We start from the raw sequence: 18,798 nt of genomic DNA, 5'->3' as shown, positions 1-18,798 counted from the left end.
GAGCTGCTGCAACTGGAGCTGAAGAGCCAACATTCTTTGCCATGGGGATTTAACAACCGATATGCTCTGTGGATTGGCCCATACAGGAGACCTGTAACAAACACTTACAGTGGGTTACACCACACTTTTAATGTACACCCAGGCACAGCCTAATATCTTTCAAAAAGGCTACAATGGTTATCTGGATACTCCTGGGTTTCTGAATATAGAAGGAATCAGAATGCTGGTGCCTCCTTTACTACCCAAGAACTCAAATACTATGTTGGAAATATGAGGCTGTTACTTTTGCACTTAAACAGTACTCATCTAAACACCAAATAATGTCTCGTTTTTAATTGCTGCTGTTCCTCAAAATATAGTAGAAGAGCAATAATTTACATGTTGGCTTAGACTGCAGTTGCAGTGCTGTTTTATTTTAAAATTTCAACAGACCCAGGAATAAGGAACACGTACTCCTTGTCTCCCTTGTTCTGTTTACAAATTCTTCATTGCTAAAGTAATACCTACTATTCTTAGCAATAGAAATAATTAACCACCCAAAGAAATACCTGTGGTTACTCTGTAAGGGGAATTGACAAATACGGAGCCTTGTCAGTATCCGTGAGGAGGAATCAGCAGACGACACAGTCATATCAGACGCAAATCTTAATTTCTTCTTGATAACATTAAAAAGACTGATTCTCTTATCTGTATACAAACACAGTATGCATACAAGTTTATGTACCTAGTACACATACATCTCAGCTGTGACAGGTACCTCATAACAACATTTTTCCTCTGACCATTCAGTTTTAGGGATATTAGAAATCCACCCAAAACCTATTGCAGTAAAGTACTGCAATGCTGCATTGTTTTACCAGCGTATGTACAGAGAGCTTGAAAAAACACCTCTGGTGTCTTTCTTAGCCAGTGAAGTGAAATGAAGTGGTGCTCCTGTGTTCTTTACTCTCATGATCAGGCAGCATTCAGCATTAATAGGAAGATAGGAGTTGCTAGGTCTTTGTAGAAGTAATTTCTATGAGTGCATAGCTTAACAGACAAGAAAGTAAACATGAAAGCCCTATTGGACCAGATTGTCAAAGGAGAGTAATATGTGCACATGACATGGCCAGTTTTAGTGAAATGCATGCACTATTATCTCATGTGCATATAGGTTTGTGGTAGTAGCACGGAAAAAAATGAGTCTACATTTGCACTGCTAACTTGCTTGACACACTAGCTGATTATGGCCCCAATTCAGCGAAGCACTTAAGCACGTGCTTAAGTGCTTTTCTGAATCAGGGCCAAAGTCATGTACTCTGCCTCCTTCTCGGTGCAAGTTGTTCCCCAGAGTGCATTCTTAAGTGCTTCGTTCTGTCTCGTTTAAATGACTCAAGCACTGTCAGGGTGTTGTTTGATTTGATTGTTATCTCTGGCTCGCTAGTTTCTTATTTTCTGGTTACGAGGAGACTGCTGGGTGTTCTCTGTCATATTTTTGATATCAGAAGAATCTAGGCTTTTTCTCTGTTAGAGATTTAAATATAAACGAGCATAACATATTAAAGTGTGGATTGTGGTATTTAGATTATGCACTTTTCAGTGCAGCAGACCACATCATCTTTCTCATCTTGTATAGCATTAATCGCACTATCACATCTTGAATAATAACTAATAATTATGTGAGAGAGAGTATTGATGCTATGGGATGTTTCAAAATGTTAGCTCTGGTGAAAGACACAGCATTGAATCAACTCCTTTTTATGAAATGGAACATTTTTGAGCAATTGAGCAGCTGTCTAAACCAAGACAAACAGGTTTCAGAATGTCTGAAGGACTGTACACGCCACTCACACTATGCTTTGTGCTAGCAAGCAGTCTTGTTTAGTGACAGTAGAGTGTAACATGAACAAACTATTAATTGTGTAGTTGGACAGTGTAAAGCCCTGGCTTTTAGAAGCTGTAGTTTCCATTACAGACAGCCCAGGTCTGAAGAACTACTCTGGGTAAGCTTGTCTCTTTCATAAATAAGCGTTGTTACTTCACCCAGCTTGTCTTTCTAAGCAAGGTTGTTCTCTGCTATAACGGTAGTGCAGGTTTGAACCTCTCTAGTTCAGCACCCTTGGGACCTGATCAGTGCCAACCCAGAGTGTTTGCTGAACCCTGGCACGTCAATATTGTCTAACTGCATTACCAACACTTCCACTGCATAGTGGGCTCTTAGAAAACATTTAGGGATAAATTACAGCTAAACAGCACAGAACACCAAGAGACAGGACTGGTGGCTGTAAACAAACTTTATGGGACCACAGGAAACTTGACCACACCAATAATAAGTAGATATCTAGCTAATTAAAATCATACGTGACCAAGGACGTTGCCAGATCAGAGACTGACAGACTAGAGAGTTTCAAACTGTAGTATGTTTGGCATCCATTGGGATCGGGGCGCCTTTTGCTTTGTACAAACAAGGCAGTAAGAGACTATGTCTGTCCTGAAGATCTTGCAGTCTGAGACTCTAATCCTGCAAATACATATGCACATGCTTACTGCACAAGTGGGCCTGTTCATTTCAGCAGTACTACCCACTGCTTAAAAGGGAAAAGCATATGCCGTTGGCTATAAGGCGACCATTTTCTGACCATCTTTTTCAGAAACTAGACAATTTATGGCATACAACTGACAAAAGGTATGTATGTGTGCCATCTACTGCAGGCTTGTGGCTCAATAGTGACACGCTCATCATTTTCATAGTGGAGGATTTTTCCTATAACGTATTGATCTAAATGAATGTACCTTGAATGAAATACAGAACAAGTGACTTTAACATTCACAGTGAGCAAAAGAACAAGCTACAGAGATTATTCTATCCTGTTTGACTTTTCTCTTCACTCCGAACACTGTTCGTCACTCTGAGTTGTTCTGTTTGTTCCTGGCAAGGAACTTCAACTTGCCCTGTGCACTGATTTTGTAGTCATAAAAATGCCACTTTTTCTTTAGTCAGTGTGGATAGCACATAAAAGCAGAGAAATCAGGCTGATGGTTGGCAGATGTCATGGAAGTTATTAAATGTTTTTTGGTGTGGTGAAGAAGGGGAATGGGTTCCGGTTTTATTGCATTGGAAGGACATGACAGTGATCTTGGCAGTAATGGGGCGTGAAAGAGAAGAACAGGAGAGAGTTGGAATGAATAGACAATAAATAGGGAAGGAGGAGGAATGCTCAAGGTACAAAGTATAGAGGGCATACTTCTGATGACTTCCCTGTTGTCCAGGGGCTGTAAAGGTGAAGGTAGAAAGGTGTGGGAAACCCTAAATGAGTCTCATCTCCATGACCCCAGTGCTCCTATTGCTAAAAGAGGTCTGTGTTCCTGGTCTGTTCCCCCCACTAAGAGCTTCTTACTTTGCCAACAACATGAAACTGACCAAGGACAGAGCCACATAGGGCCAGCTGCCCTCAGAGTGTAATCTTCCCTTCATGGTTCCAGGTACTAGGAGATATGGACAGACCTATCCATGCTGTTGATTCTGACTTTTGCTTTTGGCAAGTCACTGTTCCTGGTCTTGCTCTGCCCTGAGATCTTATCTTCTCCCCCGTGACTGAGGGAGGGTCAGAGCTGCATATGTCTAGCTGCCCCATGGAGATGGAAATATCCCAAAACAGAAATCTTCCCTGAATTTCTCAAGGGAAGTTTGATGAGACCCAACCACAGGTATCAAAAGGCCAGCTAGATGAGAGTATGCTTTTTGTTATGAAGATTGTGGTAGTACTGACCACATGCTCCAGCTGTGTCCGAACTTTTTTCATCGGGGGCCACATGGCAATTTTTTACGTGTTCTGGGGTCTGAACACAAAATAGCCCCAAACCCACCCTTCCACCCCCAAGCTTAACGCCCCCTCCCTCGCAGCCCCATGCCACTCCCAGGCTTAGACTCCCCACAAAGCTCCAAACAGTCCCCAGGCTTAAGTCCCCCACCTGCACCCTCAGGCTGTCCCCAGGCACCCTACACCTCACCCCCAGTGACTCGCCAGAGCCACCGCCAGCTCTGTGGGCCAGATTCTGGCCTTTGGGCCATGTGTTGGACACCCCTGTGCTAGACACTTTGGGAGTAATAAAGACGTCTCCCCAGAGAGTGCACAATCTAACTAGGCATGTGACTGCAAATGGTGCAGTGAGAGAGGAAGCATGCAGTTGGTTAAGAGTTTTTAAGTACAGTATCTGCCTTGCTTGCTGGCAATTCCTTGTAGCCATCATGATGGACTCGTGTCTTGAGGGTTTTGAAGAAGAAGAGTGGAGTGGCTTAACAGAAAAGTGAAGGGGAAGATTACATCTGTACATGTCAGCATGAAAGAAAGTGTGGAAGCATGAAACCACTCATTAATTCAGCTTTGTGTTGTCTTGGGCACTCTATAAATAAGTCTTATGCAACATAGTCACAGCAGTTTCCATTTTGCTTTCTGATCCTCAGGGCCTGGTTCCATCAGAGGAGTGTGTGGAGCACACCACACGTTCTGTGGAACAAGCTCTTACTCATTACAGTAAACAATCATTTTAACAGACTAAGAGGCGGGAAGGGGTGTCCGTTAATGCCAGAAGTCTGTTATATCCCAATGGTTGTACTGTATGATGATGCACAGACCTGCCCAGTCCATCACTCCTGTCCCAGTCTTCCCCTCACACCTCTATTGCCCTCCCTCTTCCCTTCCCCCCTCCTGCCCCAGTCTTCCCCTCACACCTCCATTTCCCTCTCCCAACTGCCAGGAGAGGAGCTGAATGCTGGCCTGGCTCTTTCCACCTCCTGCAGCTCTCAGTGCTGCGGCTTCTCCAGCCCCTGTCTCTGAGCCGCCCACACCACGCCAGAGCATGCCAACCCCCAGCCTGCCAGTCGGCAGCAGCCTCCAACACCAGGGCTGCAGCTCAGCGCCACTGCAGGCAGTGGTGGCCAGGAGCCAACGTGCTCCACACACACAGGGCTGGGGGAGGAGAGCTCCTGCATCCTGCCACAGCCCCCAGCCCCGATGGCCCCAGCCACTCCAGCAGCTCCTCCAGCCCTGTCAGTGGGTCTGGTGAGTCTCTGGCATGTATTTGAGGGTGGGACTGGCAGACTGCATCCGTTATTTCCAAAGTCCATTCTATCCAGGGTCCATTAAATCGAGGGTTTGCTGTATTACCTTAAAACATTGCTCAGAGTTTTACGTAGGGTGACCATATCTATCCCGGCCAGATATGGGACATGGGCAATGACACCCATCCCAGCCAAAATGGGACAGATGGTCACCGTATCTGGGGCACCAGGAACAGGACTGCCGCCCCGCCAGCGAAGCTCCTGGCTTCCCCGAGGTGTGGGTGGCAGCCCGTGCACCGCCACACAGGTCCAGCTCCCAGCTGCCCCAGATGGGGGAAGCTGGGTGCACCGGCTCCAACCCCACTGCGGCCACAGTTCACCCCTCCAGCTCAACCCCCCCGTGCTCCAGCAGCCCCGCTGCAACCCCACTCCCAGCCCCAGTTCCCGCTCAACCCCCCACACCTCTGGCTCCAGCAGCCCTGCTCCAGCCTCCCCCAGCTCCGGCTCCTCCAATCTCTGCGGCCCAGCTCAACCCCACGCAGCTCTGTCTCCAGTCCTGGCTTCTGCTCCAGGCCCTGCAGCCCTGGCCGCTGCTCTAACCCCCACCACCCAGGCCCCGGCTCCAATCCCATTGAAGCCCCAGTTAACGCCCCAACCCCTGTGGCCCTGCTCCAACCCCCACAGCCCCAGCTCAGATCCAGCCCCTGCTGGGGGAAGCTGGGCACCAGCTGAGCTGCTGCACAGTCTGGCTCCCGGGTTGCGACTCCCCCCAGGTGGGGGAAGCCAGTGAACCACTGTGAAATACGGGTCCATTAGCCCCTTTTGCAAAATAAATTGGGACACCAGAACGGCACCCGAAATACGGGGCTGTCCTGCCACAAATGGGATGGATGGTCACCGTAGTATTACAGTAGTGCTCGGATTTAGGTGGATTATATTTAACAAGGCAGTAACTTCTGTTCTGAGAGTGCAATGTAAGACCTCCGTGGGTTGGTGAAAGAAGTCAAGAAGACACATAATACTGAAACTTAGTACAATACAAAGTATCATTTGTTTCTTCAGAGGTGTTGCAGCTGAAGAAGAAAACGAATGGATGAACAGCCCCAGTTTATGTAATGGGGCGTTGCTGTATTTTGAAGTCAACCAGCATGAGCAGCTGTTAACTGTTAATGAGGTGGAGCCAAACTGAAAAATACATTTCTTCCACAGCATGTGGTTAGGGAAGCTCTGTCGCCTGGCATTAGAACACAAAGAGTTAAATAACACAAAGAGGCTGCTGAACTCTCTCTTATATTCAAATTCAACACATTAACATGTGGTTTGAACTGGGATGCAAATTTGCTGGGTCATTATAGGGGCTGTTTTGCATACTTGGCTTAATCTAATTCTTGACTCCCCCCCCCCCCACCCCTCTACTCTCTGATTTGCTCACCTTGATTTTTTTTTTTTTTTCCTGATTTGTCAACCTGGATTACTATTTTTCATTCTCTGTGCCTTAAATATTGAGTCTGTTCTGGTATGGCTGTGGTCTGAAGAAATGGGTCTGTCCCACGAAAGGTCATCACCTAATAAATTATTTTGTTAGTCTTTAAAGTGCTACTTTACTGCTTTTTTGTTTTTACAAAGAGTTAAAAATGTGACTGAAATGAAAGCTATAATGAGCATTCACAACAGAGATAAGGTCTCATACAGACAAAGGGGCAACAATAGAAACATGCTTTTCTGAGAAGTGAGACACACACTTCTTCCATCTTTTATGTGTATAGTGTAACTAGAGGCGGGTTTACAGTGCTTCATACTGCATGTATTTTTGGGGTGCAGTATTTTTAAGGACAAGAATATGAGGAAATACGGAGGTTGTTTTTCCCAACCTCTTTTGTTTGAAAAATGCACCAAAATCTGATCATTCAAAACCAGCATTAATCTAGTGGCCAGGGTCTTAAAATCTTTTTACAACCAGTTAGGGGCTAGTTAGCATATGTCAATCTGGTAAATATACTGGGACACATGCACCCTGGTGTAACTCCAGTGAAATCTGTGGAATTATTCCTGGGTGCATTTGCCCCCTACGTGCACACTTAATGCCAGACACAAAGTGAGATAATCAGTTTTCCATGCTGGAGGAGAAATACATGGCTATAAACGGGACACTTCCAGGCAATTTCCTTGTCCTTAAGTGGCTGCTTTATCTTGATATTTGCAGCAGGAACTGCAAACTGAGAGATATCTGTACATTTGCAACTGGTGAATTGCTTTGCAGTGAGTAAAGAATTTTAGATCATCCTATTCCCTAACTGATGTTATCCAATTTGCACCTTGTCACTTGGCCCAATCATTTGTATTTCCAAATAGCTTATCTATCAAAATTACAATAACTAGAGACATATCTGTGGTAAGTGGCTTGAGTAAACTCAAGATCAAAGAAATGTACCACCTCACATACCTGTTTACATTTAGGAAGATTTAAGCTGGAGTCCTCTGTTGATACTAAAAGCTGGAGAGGTCATTGTGTCACTTGTAAAAGTTCAAACCATGCACATTAAAGTAAAATATGGTTGTTTTAACAAAAAAAAAAAAAGTAACCAAAAGCCCCAATCTAATTCTGCTAATCTTAGTAATATATCAAGAGTTGCATTAGCTTATGAACATTTCTGGCAGTGGCAGAGGATATAAAAATGATCTATTAAATGCAAGCAATTTTTATTCTTGTGAAGTCAATCTTAGGCTTACATAAAAATCTCATTTCCATAACTGCAAACGTCTTTCAAACCTAGTGAATATATGTTCCACTTCCAGTATTTCCAGAAGCCAGATATAGAGTGTACTAAATTATATCAAGTCTGCAAAGGCATTAGATAAAAAGTAGTTGAAAGACAATAAAAGCATATTATGAAGTTAAGTGATTAGAAGGTTTAAAGAGTGAGACATGTGAAAGGCAAGTGGAGGTTTAATTTAACTGAAACGAAGATACTTTTTAAATCAGTGGTTCTTAACCTTTATTGCAGCCTGGACCCCTTTGGTTCTCCAAATATGTTCTCGCATCCCTTATCAAAAATCAAATGTTCTGACACCCCCTATCAAAAATGAAATGGGGGGCTACACATTTTTAAATGCATATTAAATATACGTAAAATAGTTTTATGTTATTACTCACCACAAATAATAGTCCAGTAGGCATACGAAAATACGCAAATACCACCCAGAGATGTTGCGGAGTTTTGCTGTGGAAGTAAACTGGTACTGACGCGTCATGCAATAGCCCACAACTTGGTGTTACACTGTATTTTGTAGTGAGATAATTTCACTACAATTAGCTTAAAAACTTGAAAATAAAGGTTTTGTTTGTATATTACAGAAATCATTAAAAAATGTATAATGTTAACAAATACATAGTTTTGATTAAACAAAGTACTTGTATTTACGTGCCTGTGCTGTGCTTAATTTGTGTTTTCAATGATTTACCTTCTAAAAAAATCTGGCATGTCTCGCTCCCCCAGAAAAGGCATCGCACACCCCCAGGGGGTGCCTTCACCCCAGGTAAAGAAACACTGTTTTAGATCATTTGTAAATGTATGCTAAACAGCTGCATATGAGGGTGGAGTGCAATGTTTAATTGAAACAAAGCTTTGTTCCCATGTTAAGATTTGATTTTTTTTCTGGGATTTTAATCTTCATTAATTATTGGTTACTCTTGTTTTTTCAGGTGCAATTGCTGGTATCGTAGATCAGCCAATGCAGAATTTTCAGAAAATATCTGAGGCCCAAGCTTCAGCAGGGCACAAGGCCAAAGGTGTTATCTCTGGTGTAGGAAAAGGAATTATGGGAGTGTTTACTAAGCCAATTGGAGGAGCAGCTGAACTTGTCTCCCAAACAGGCTATGGTGAGTTTCAGTGGTTTTTAAATTACTGTATTAACTTTAAAGAATATTCTTAAGATTCAGTCACGAAATATAGCCGGCCATGGCAGTTTATATGAATCAGTAGCTATTTTCCTTGTAGAGAGATTAAAAATACTATAGCTAATTGTTCAAAATATTGTTTTTCTCCCTTAAAAGTCATCCTGTCGTGCTCTCTTGCATTGAGATCACAGTCTTGTGTAGCACAAGAAACATAGAATGTACTAACTATGAAGTAATTCTTGGAAGCCAGGGGAATTAGTTGCAGAAACATATGTGCTGCAAGAGAGTTTTCAACAGTGAATGTAATGCAGCAATAATTTATCCAACTAGAGCATTATTTTGAAGGCATTTGATGAGTTACAGCAAAGAAAAAGTTGTGTTTCCCTTAAATAAAGAATCTGTGAGGGGAAAAAAGTAAATTATATAGTGGGAATATCCCATTTATATTGTAGTACTTCCTGATAGGGAATTGAGTTCTGGTTTTGGATCTACTGGTACCTCTTTATGATAGAGAGATGGGCATGCCAAGTAGTGTAAGCACTAACAGTAGCTATGGCAAATCCTTTCAGAGCTAGGCAAATGCTCTTTGGGCCAGTAAAGCATGTGAAAGAGAAACAGGAAATGATCTAAACTTGCTAATAGCATTTGCTTCTGGTGTCATGTATCCTTAACGCCAAGACTAAAGGGTCAAAAATATATATAACAAGATACACATTGAGGACAAACCAAGTATTAAATTAACTCCAATTTTTAAGTGAACTTTTTATTCTTTTCTTCTTTTATTAAAAGTGGTACTTTTAACCTAAGAACACTCTCCACTTTTTCTTGATATATTTAGTCATTAAGTCAAAGTTATTTGTGTGTGGAATATGACAAGCTTCCTTAGAGTTACATTTTGGAAAATTATCTCCACATTTCCCTTTACACATGGAACACCTTCCTGACCTAATTTAAGAGATAGTAAATAAGCAGACATGTTTGGTAATCTTTTTTATATTCTGTTAGTAAAAATGTTTATGTATAACTCAATCTCTTCTTCCATGGTTTTGCAATACCGTGGGTCTGAATTTATATGTGTTACACTAACGGGGCTCTGAAGTAGTTCTTCCAAAATCTGCTTTCCACACATGTAAAACTGATGTCTCTGAGATCAGAATCTGGCCCTAAATTGTGGGAACAATGTTCTTTTTGTAAACCATAGAATCATTATTTTTATGTTTAATCCCAAAGCAGAATGAAGAAATCCGTAACCACAGAGAGACCATTTTTACTGCAGATACCGTATACAACGCATCGGCTGTGTCTACGCTACAAAAATAACTTTGAAGTTGCAACTTCAAAGTAAGCAACTTCAAAGCTGAGCATCTACACACACCCTGCTTTGAAGTTAAATTTTGAAGTAGGGCACTACTCCATTCCTGGGAATGGAGTAAGGACTTCAAAGTTGGGCTGCCTAACTTAACTTTGAAGTAAGGGAAAATGTGTGTAGACTCTCTGCTGGTACATCGAAGTTAACTTTGAAGTTAGTTCCTAGTGTAGATGCACCCATCATGTTTTCCATGAATATATGACAGAAAAAGTTAGACAGGGAAAGACATAAAAACTATGTCAATAATAAATAGCAATGTGTGAGAGAGAAACAAACAGTAGTTTGAGTAACTCTCAGCCACAACTAGATTGGAAGTTGAGTCTGTGCCTCTTGGGAGGGACCCTGAGGTGGGGGACCACACAGAAATAAACATGTGTTCTCTCCCCATTTATAAATGACATTTCCACTTGCCCCATAATGCTGAGAACTTGGGTAAGCAAGTTGTTACAAATGGGAAGCTTCTTTTAAGTATTACCGTCAACATGTGTGTAAAAAATAAAAGTATTTAAATACTTGTGTTTTGTTTAAATTATCATCCATTTTATACAAAGGAACATAAGTTATTGAGAGCCTTATATAAAAATGCCTATTCCTTCTTCGGAGTGCTTAATTTAATAAAATTATTTTCCTCTATGTTTACATATGAAGGGCACGACACTATACCTTGTTACATTGCTTCTCAATCTTAACCTAGTTTGCGTCACTCTTATTAAAGAATTTATTATATCGATGAAGTTTTTACAAACAACTAATTCTTCATCTAATAATCATACCTCATTTATAAAAATTTATAAGCCATCAGAAAGCACACATGCTGCATCATCTACTCTGGGTATTCTACTTGGAGACCTGTTTACTTCTTGTAGTCTTCATTCTGTGCTTATAATAATAACTTATAAAGCAGATGTCCCAGGAGATCTCATAAATGCATATAGATCCATGTTTAACAGCTGGTTTAAGTAACAACATTTAAATACAGTACCTAGGCAAACTTTTCATCTCATTTTTACCAATCATGGTACATACGTGGAAGTATTTTAATACTAAACAAGAAAGTTAACAGTGGTCTTGACTTTTTATACATAAATTGTAAATGACGTGTCTGTTCCCATTTTGGAATGATAGCTCTCCAGGGCATTATGTTTCTCCTAATTGCTACAGTATGATTGACTTTTAGAACATTCTTCTGTTCTGTTTTGTTTTGTTTTTGTTTTTGTTTCTTGCTAAGGGTTAAATGCACAGCTATTACATTGAAATGTTTAATAAATTATCTTTATTACAGGTTCCAAATATGTGACATCAGTTTGTATCTGCACTATTTTATGGACCGCTCTATACAGATGACATCACTGCAACATGTAACTATTTTCCAGAAAACAACAAGTAAAAATCTTAAATTTTCTTACCACAGGTATTTTGCATGGAGCTGGACTTTCTCAGCTTCCCAAACAGCGCTATCATCCAAGTGATCAACATGTTGAGCAGGCTCCAAACAGCCACGTCAAATATGTCTGGTAAAATTATTTAGACACTTGCTCATTTTTACATCCACATTGTTTATTAATAGGTTCTGGCTCGTGGTCAAGTTAACAGGCTTCTTCTTTAGGAAAGGCTGAGTTATAACAGTTTATTTAGGAATGTTAAACACAAATGTACTGCATAGAAACCCAATCTGCAAATGAGGGACTGCTGATCTGCTTCCAGGTTCAGAACTCCAGAGCTAATCTTTATTTAATGACATTCAGTAAGTTTTTTACTTATCATTGCACTGAGCCCAAAAAAAATTACTGCACATCTCCAGAAACAGCTGTCATGAAGATAGGTTTACTTTCTGCCCTGGATTTGGATCCAACTTCTCAGGTTGATTTCTCTATAGGGATGAGAAATTTGGTTGACCTGGGTGAACATAGTCATTAATATCTAGGAAGTTATTACATCAGTTTTGCAGCAAATCATTAAGGAGTTATGATAAACTTTACGGAATAAATGTGAAACCCTGTAATTTAAATCTTGCACAAGTGTTGCAGGAAACATGGAATTAATTATTTTCACAAAAACCAAACTTCAGCTTATCTTGTATTTTTAGGTTGTAGCTACAGTCTTCAGTGAAAACTTGGAAGAACAAAAGAGAGTTACTACCATACACATCCAATTTCTAATATTGATTTTTTTTAAACAGGAAAATGCTCCAGTCTCTGGGAAGACCAGAGGTCCACATGGCACTGGATGTAGTCATTGTGACTGGATCGGGCCAGGAACATGAAGGATGCTTGCTGCTTACGTCAGAGGTGCTGTTTGTGGTCAGTGTCAGTGAAGACACACAGCAGCAGGCATTCCCTGTGACTGAAATTGAGTGTTCAGAAGACCATCAACAAAAAAACCTGCTGAAGGTGCAGCTTAAACAGCAAAGAGTGCCTTGTGATTTGGAGGTAAAGACATTCAGTACTAATTTCATTTAAAGCTAAAGTTGTTATTTGTGAGTTTGTCAAGAGTATTAGTAGGAATCAGCTGGTGACATGCTTATATCTGGGTCAGGTGGTGAAATAGTGAAGTCCCACACCAGCCAGAGGTGGTTTTACTCTTCTTGGTGGTAGAGGTGCTGTCATTCCCTTCTGCCTTCTTGAGTCATTGTCCAGATTAAATTTTAACATCCCCTGCAGTAAACAAAAAAAGCAGCCCTGTTTGGTGAAGATACCAACTATCATGGCTGCCTCTCTGAGACTACCTCTGCACTATTTTTCTGGAGTTAATTTGGTATTTTGGCTGAATTTGATCCCTGAATAAGAGGTTTGAATGTTTGTATGTATATTTATTGCTCAGAACATTAGGGCTGCTCCGTTTGCCTGCAAGTTGATACTGAAGATTCCAAGGCATCCTTCAGTCTGCGTAGACTATGGATTGCGTCCTTCGTAACTCCATTTAAGATTGTCATTTGCAGCGTTGACTCTGACTGTGGAGGCCCACACGAAGATAGTGACACCAAAATCTATTTGATCCTTACGTCGCAGTTCAGCAGTTAAATGCACATTGTTAGGCATGGTTCATATGTGAGTCCTAATCCTGACCAGCCACTTTTAATTAAGAACATTTGAGCAGCTTGATTTTATTTAGTTGTGTTTATCCCTTTGTACTCAACTTTGCAACTCCCTTCTCTTTTCCTTACCAATCATCACTTAAACTGAGCAAGTTCTGCCTGACCATCAAATCTCATCATCCAGTACTTGAATGGAATGATATGAGAGGCATATATGTCTGTGGAAACTATAGAGGGATAAAACTACTGTTGCATAGGTTGAAGATACTGTAACACATGTCGGATGCTCGGATTGGATAGCTGGTGGAATTCCTCCTTAAACAAGAACACTTCAGGTTTAAGAAAGGTTGAGGAACCACTAATGCTGTGTTTGCAGTTAAGTAAAGCTCAGAGAAGCAGCTACCATAACAACAGGCTAGCTTCTTGGCTTTTATAGACACAGAAAAGGTGCACAATTATGTGGACAGAAGGATGTAGAGTTACTCCATCTAAAACAGAGAGCCGAACATATTTTGAAACAAGCCCCTTGGAAATGAAAGTTTTCATCAGGAGTTGGCCCTCAGTCTGCTGCTGTTTAGTGTTGATTGACTAGATTTGTAGGAAGATCCCAAAGAGAAAAGGTGAGAAGGTCCTATATGCAGGTGTCATAGCAATAAAGGCACCCTGAAAAGAAGGCCTAAAGGAGATAATGAAATCTTTGGTACGATGATCGTAATTAGGCATGAGATGAAAATCACCTGAGGTGATAGTCAGCAGAGTTGCTGCAGAAAAACTACATACAGAACTGGAGTAAAACTCAGTCATATTGACCAGTTCACGGTCGTGAGGGAGAGGGGGGCTGGGTTACAGAAGACAGTAAACTTGAATGCAAGATACAGTTCAGACTGGAGAGTGTTGGAAGAGCGTGGAATAATTTCTCAAGTGTTGTATATTACAAACATATGCCACTGCTAGCACAAGTGTATCAAACAGTGGCACAGAACTTATGCCTGATGACAGATATGTTATGTGGCTTTTCTGTTGCCTATTTCCATACTGTTTAGAAGAAAATCCAGTGCTTTCTTTTCTTGATGCCATGAGGTAAACCATGACTAGAGGGAGGGGTAAGCAGTTAGTACTGAAGTCCGTCTGGAGGCCAGTGTAGTCCCAGTCCCTTTGGAGGATAATTCCTGTGCAATTAATGCTTCCATCATAACAACCATAATGTCAGATGGATAACGGGACCTTGGTGAAGGGAAGTCCAGTATAAACTGGTTGATGTAGTGGGGTCCCAATAACAAGTCTACCAGACTGGAAAAAAAAGGATCACCTCAGACAGCCTGGAACTAGAACTTCTGCTTCCTCTCACCTTCCTTAGAAGTGTCGGAATACATAAAGCAAGACCTTAGACTTTCTGAGTGCAAGCGGATCTATTCCCAGTGATTTGGTCTCTCTCTCCCTATTGAAGTAATGTGGCAGCTTTATTTCCTTGGGAAACAGACTGCTGGGAAGCTACATTTCTGGGAGATCAGGTCAAAGACTTCCCGATACACACACCATTGAGCTGTCAGCTATGTGTCTGCGAAGCCAATCTGCTTTCTGGTTTTGTTCTCCCTTTGTATATTGGTTTTATGGGAGCCAGGTTCATTCCATTTTTCCATCCCTTTTGAGCGCAGGATCCAGCTTTGAGTGTTTCTTTGAGTGATGTCCCTGTGGGTGCTCCACTGTAGGTGCTGGGTGTGAACGGAGAGACAGGGCAGCAGCACATGTGCAGACCAGCTAGACCAGTGGTTCCCAGTCTTTCCCAGATGGGGATCCATTTTGACAATTCAGGAACACTTGGAGACCCAAGACAATTCAAAAATGGGTGGGGAGCAGTGTCATAACTAGCTAATTTTGCACCTGAGGCAAGAACCTAAAATTGTGCCCCCTCATGTTTATATTCATAACAGTTATTTCATAGAAAAGGGGAAATATATTAATAAAATAACACTATATTTACTATAGTTAATCAGAGTTGTGGCGGTGGAAAGATACTCATCCCCAAACTGATGTCTCTGGCTTAAACCCCACAATCAGGGTCTAGGGGAGTCACATTCAGGGACTAAAGGGTGCTAGGAGTCTTTTGGGGCTGCAGGAGGCTAGGGGAGTCACTCCTAGGGGAGGCACAGGGACCCCCATGGCTGGAATTCAGCTGGGGCAGTCATGGCCAGCAGCGCCAGCCACGGGAACCCTGGCTGGGGCCAGGGGGAGACCCCGATCCCCCGTGGCTGGAAGCCAGCTGGGGCCGAGTTCCGCCGGCAGCACCAGTAGTGGGAACCCTGCTAGGTGATGGGGGGACCCCACCTCCTGCAGAAACTGTAGACCAGAGAGCTGATCAGCTCTGCCCTCCCTCCCAACCTTGGACTCAGGCCCCCACCTCACCTGAGCTGGGTGCTGCTCCTCAGGTATGCAGTTCTTTGCCCTGCAGCTGAAATGGTTCTCAATTTAATTGATTGGCTTAACTGCCTGAGGGCTGTTAATCCAATTAAGAAGTTGAGAAACCCCTTCAGGAATGTGAATGGCTTCTTAAGAGCCACTTGTGGAGCTGCCCAGCCCAGCCAGTGACCCTTTTCCAATGTAATTGCAACCCATGTTTGGGTCCCGACCCATAGGTTGGGAAACCCTGGGCTAGATACAGCTATGAGGAGTCTCTGATCTGCGGTGCCGGGACGAGCCCAGCACCTACAGTAGAGCACCCATGGGGGGACACAGCTGGAAGAACAATAGTTACTGCACCGAGGTGAGTAACTTCACTTTCTCCAGGGGTTGTTAATGTACTCTGCTGTTGGACTGGGATGTGATCTCTTTTGAGAGGGATCCTGAACATTCATAGGGGAAGCTTTGCTATTCTAACCTTCAACAAATTCATGTTCTCGTTCCTCTTTATGGAGCACCACATCCTCTGCATCCTTTGTCCCATGGGTGCTCCCCACTCCAATGGGCTGGCATTTCTTTTTATTGCTTGAGGCTCTGTGGGACAGGTAGGGATGTCTATGTGGATGCTTCTTGGAACTGTTCACCACCTGAAGGACTCAGTGCCTACTTTTGGACCAGCACTTGAGTTTGCATGTGTTGCAATGAGTAGTTGCTCATCTTCAGGAGAAACTTCTAGAGATCCATGGCGTATTGCCAATACATGCAGCCAGGAGGCTTAGAAACTGAAAATACTTGTCTATGGACAGTTTTGATTTTTTAAGAACGTGGAAATTGGGCAACAAATGTTCTCCGATATGTTCAGTTGAGGACCACAGACCTTTTCCTGATGACCTGTATTTGTCAAAGTAATCAGGGAGATTTCCTTAAAACGTCTCCAGGTTGTAACATTGTGAGCTGCTGCTTTAGTCAAGGTTTTGATCAGAATGTTCTCCAGGAAGGGAACAGGTGAGTGCTTTGAGTGTGGCTATGGCCAAACCAACATCTTGGGAAACACTCTGAGAACAAATGAAAGTTCACATAGCAATGTTTTGTGCTGGTATTGGGCTGTGCCGTACACAATTGTGAATACATGATAGTGATATAGATGTATGTGGATATCTACTAAGTCCTTTCAGGCCCACTGAGGCCAGGAAATCTCCCTGGGATAGGAATCCTTCCGCCAAGGCTAGGGTCTCAATCCAGAATCTCATTTTCATCATCCATTCATTGAGCTGTTTGAGATCCAAAATGGGTCTGAACCCCACCCCATCCACCTTGAAATGAAGAATATGGAATATACTGCTTAGACTCTTTCTTCTGTGGAAACCAGTTTACACTTGTGGGAATTCTGCACCACTAAGTACAGATTTCTTTGCCTCACTACAGAATAATGCCATTCTGATGCAGAAGCAAAGGGAGGTAGCAAGAACAGTCACCCAGCAGCACAGGCTCATTGCTTAAAGCACCTGGAGCAGCCAGACGAACAGCGCTGGGGAATCCCCAACCAGTAACTCTTGCTCAGTGCCAGGCTCAGCTGCTAGTCTCCACTTGGCTGTGGGTAGGGGAAGATAGCACTTCCCCTGCAAGAAGCAACTGGGGTTGGGGCTTGCCCTCAGGCTGGGTCAGACCCACCCCCAGAAGCTTCTGGCACTACACTCCTCCCCAGCTTCTTGCCCTCAGGGCTGAGGGCAGGGGTCATTTTACAGTGAACTGTTCCCTCATCTGCCCAATCCCCATGCATCTAGACATCCTACACACCCAGAACCCGCCACCAATGCCCCTGCACCTGAACCTCCACCCCACCAAGAGTCCCTGCAACTAGAACCTACCGGCAAGCCCCGGCCCTGCATCTGGGTTGCCCTCCCTCATCCCTCTGAGCACTCAAACTCCTGCCCTGACAAGCTCCTCCCCTGCATCTGGACCACATCCACAAGCCCCCTGCACTTGGACCTTCACCCCACTGAGCCCAGCCAGCTACACCTGGATCACCAAGCCCCTCTCACACACACACTCAGATTCCACTGCCATGCCCTTTGCCCCTGCCTGCCATACACTGATTGCCTCACACAGAACCCTCTCTCTTGTCCCACACTTGATCCCCTCTGTGACCAGGGCTGGGTTTGTATGTGAGATTCTGCCCCTCTTGCTCACTATCTTTGTGCACCTGGCATGGAAGCGCTGGGCTCGGGGGCCTTTCTGGGGCCAGTCTGGCCTTGTACTACATCAGGATAGGGAGAAGCCCCACCAGAGTCTATGTCTCAGAGGTGCAGGATGATCTCCCATCTCTGTGCAGCCAGTGCTCTGTGCTCCGCACTGCCATGCTGCTGCCTCCATGTTTTTACCGGCAAACCAAACATGCAGAATTTTGCAGATTCTGGGATGTATTAACGGGAATGCTGTAAGCGAGAAACAGGAAGTAATTTGCTCTTATTAGGCCTCAGTTGAAGTATTATGTCCAGTTCTAGGCACCACATTTCAGTAAAGATGTGGACCAATTGGAGAAGGTCCAGAGTGAACAACAAAACTAGGTAAAGGTCTAGAAAACATGACCTATGAGGGAAGATTGAAAGAAGTGGGTTTGTTTAGACTGGAAAAGAGAAGACTGATAAGGGACATGATAACAGCTTTGAGGTGCCTAAAAGATTGTTACAAGAGAGAAAAATTATTTTCCTTAATCTCTGGTAATAGGGCAAGAAGCAACAGGTTTAAACTGCAGCAAGGGAAGTTTAGGTTGAACGTTAGGAAAAACTTCCTGTCTGGGTAGTTAAGCAGTGGACTAAATTGCATAGGGAAGTTGTGGAATTTCTATCATTGGAGATTTTTAAGAGCAGATTAGACAAGCATCTGTCAGAGATGTTCTAGATTATGGGTGTCCAACCTTTTGGCTTGCCTGGGCCGCATTGAGTGAAGAGGAATTGTCTTGGGCCGCATATAAAATATATAATATAATTAATGTATATAAATCACATAATAATGTTAAAAGTTTATGATCTTGTGGGGCCGCATTACTAGCTGTCCAG

The 18,798-nt window shown here is 43.0% G+C and overlaps 1 protein-coding gene across 5 annotated transcripts in view; it reads left to right on the top strand.

Moving 5' to 3' along the window:
• The window catches only part of VPS13B (vacuolar protein sorting 13 homolog B), a 903,527-nt gene that overhangs the window by 877,731 nt on the left and 6,998 nt on the right, over positions 1 to 18,798 (top strand). For 4 of the 5 annotated variants that reach the window (XM_074986872.1, XM_074986870.1, XM_074986873.1 and 1 more), the window contains 3 exons: positions 8,745 to 8,921; positions 11,720 to 11,822; positions 12,488 to 12,737. In XM_074986872.1, coding sequence (XP_074842973.1) covers positions 8,745 to 8,921; positions 11,720 to 11,822; positions 12,488 to 12,737 — 530 coding nt within the window. Of the gene's footprint in view, positions 1 to 8,744; positions 8,922 to 10,169; positions 10,724 to 11,719; positions 11,823 to 12,487; positions 12,738 to 18,798 lie in introns of those variants that run through there. The other variant, XM_074986874.1, reaches the window with a different exon arrangement.

This window comes from Carettochelys insculpta, chromosome 2, assembly GCF_033958435.1.
Source record: "Carettochelys insculpta isolate YL-2023 chromosome 2, ASM3395843v1, whole genome shotgun sequence".
NCBI classification, from domain to species: Eukaryota; Metazoa; Chordata; order Testudines; family Carettochelyidae; genus Carettochelys; species Carettochelys insculpta.
Note: the sequence above shows the minus strand (reverse complement) of the source record. Positions and strands in the feature narration are given on the sequence as shown.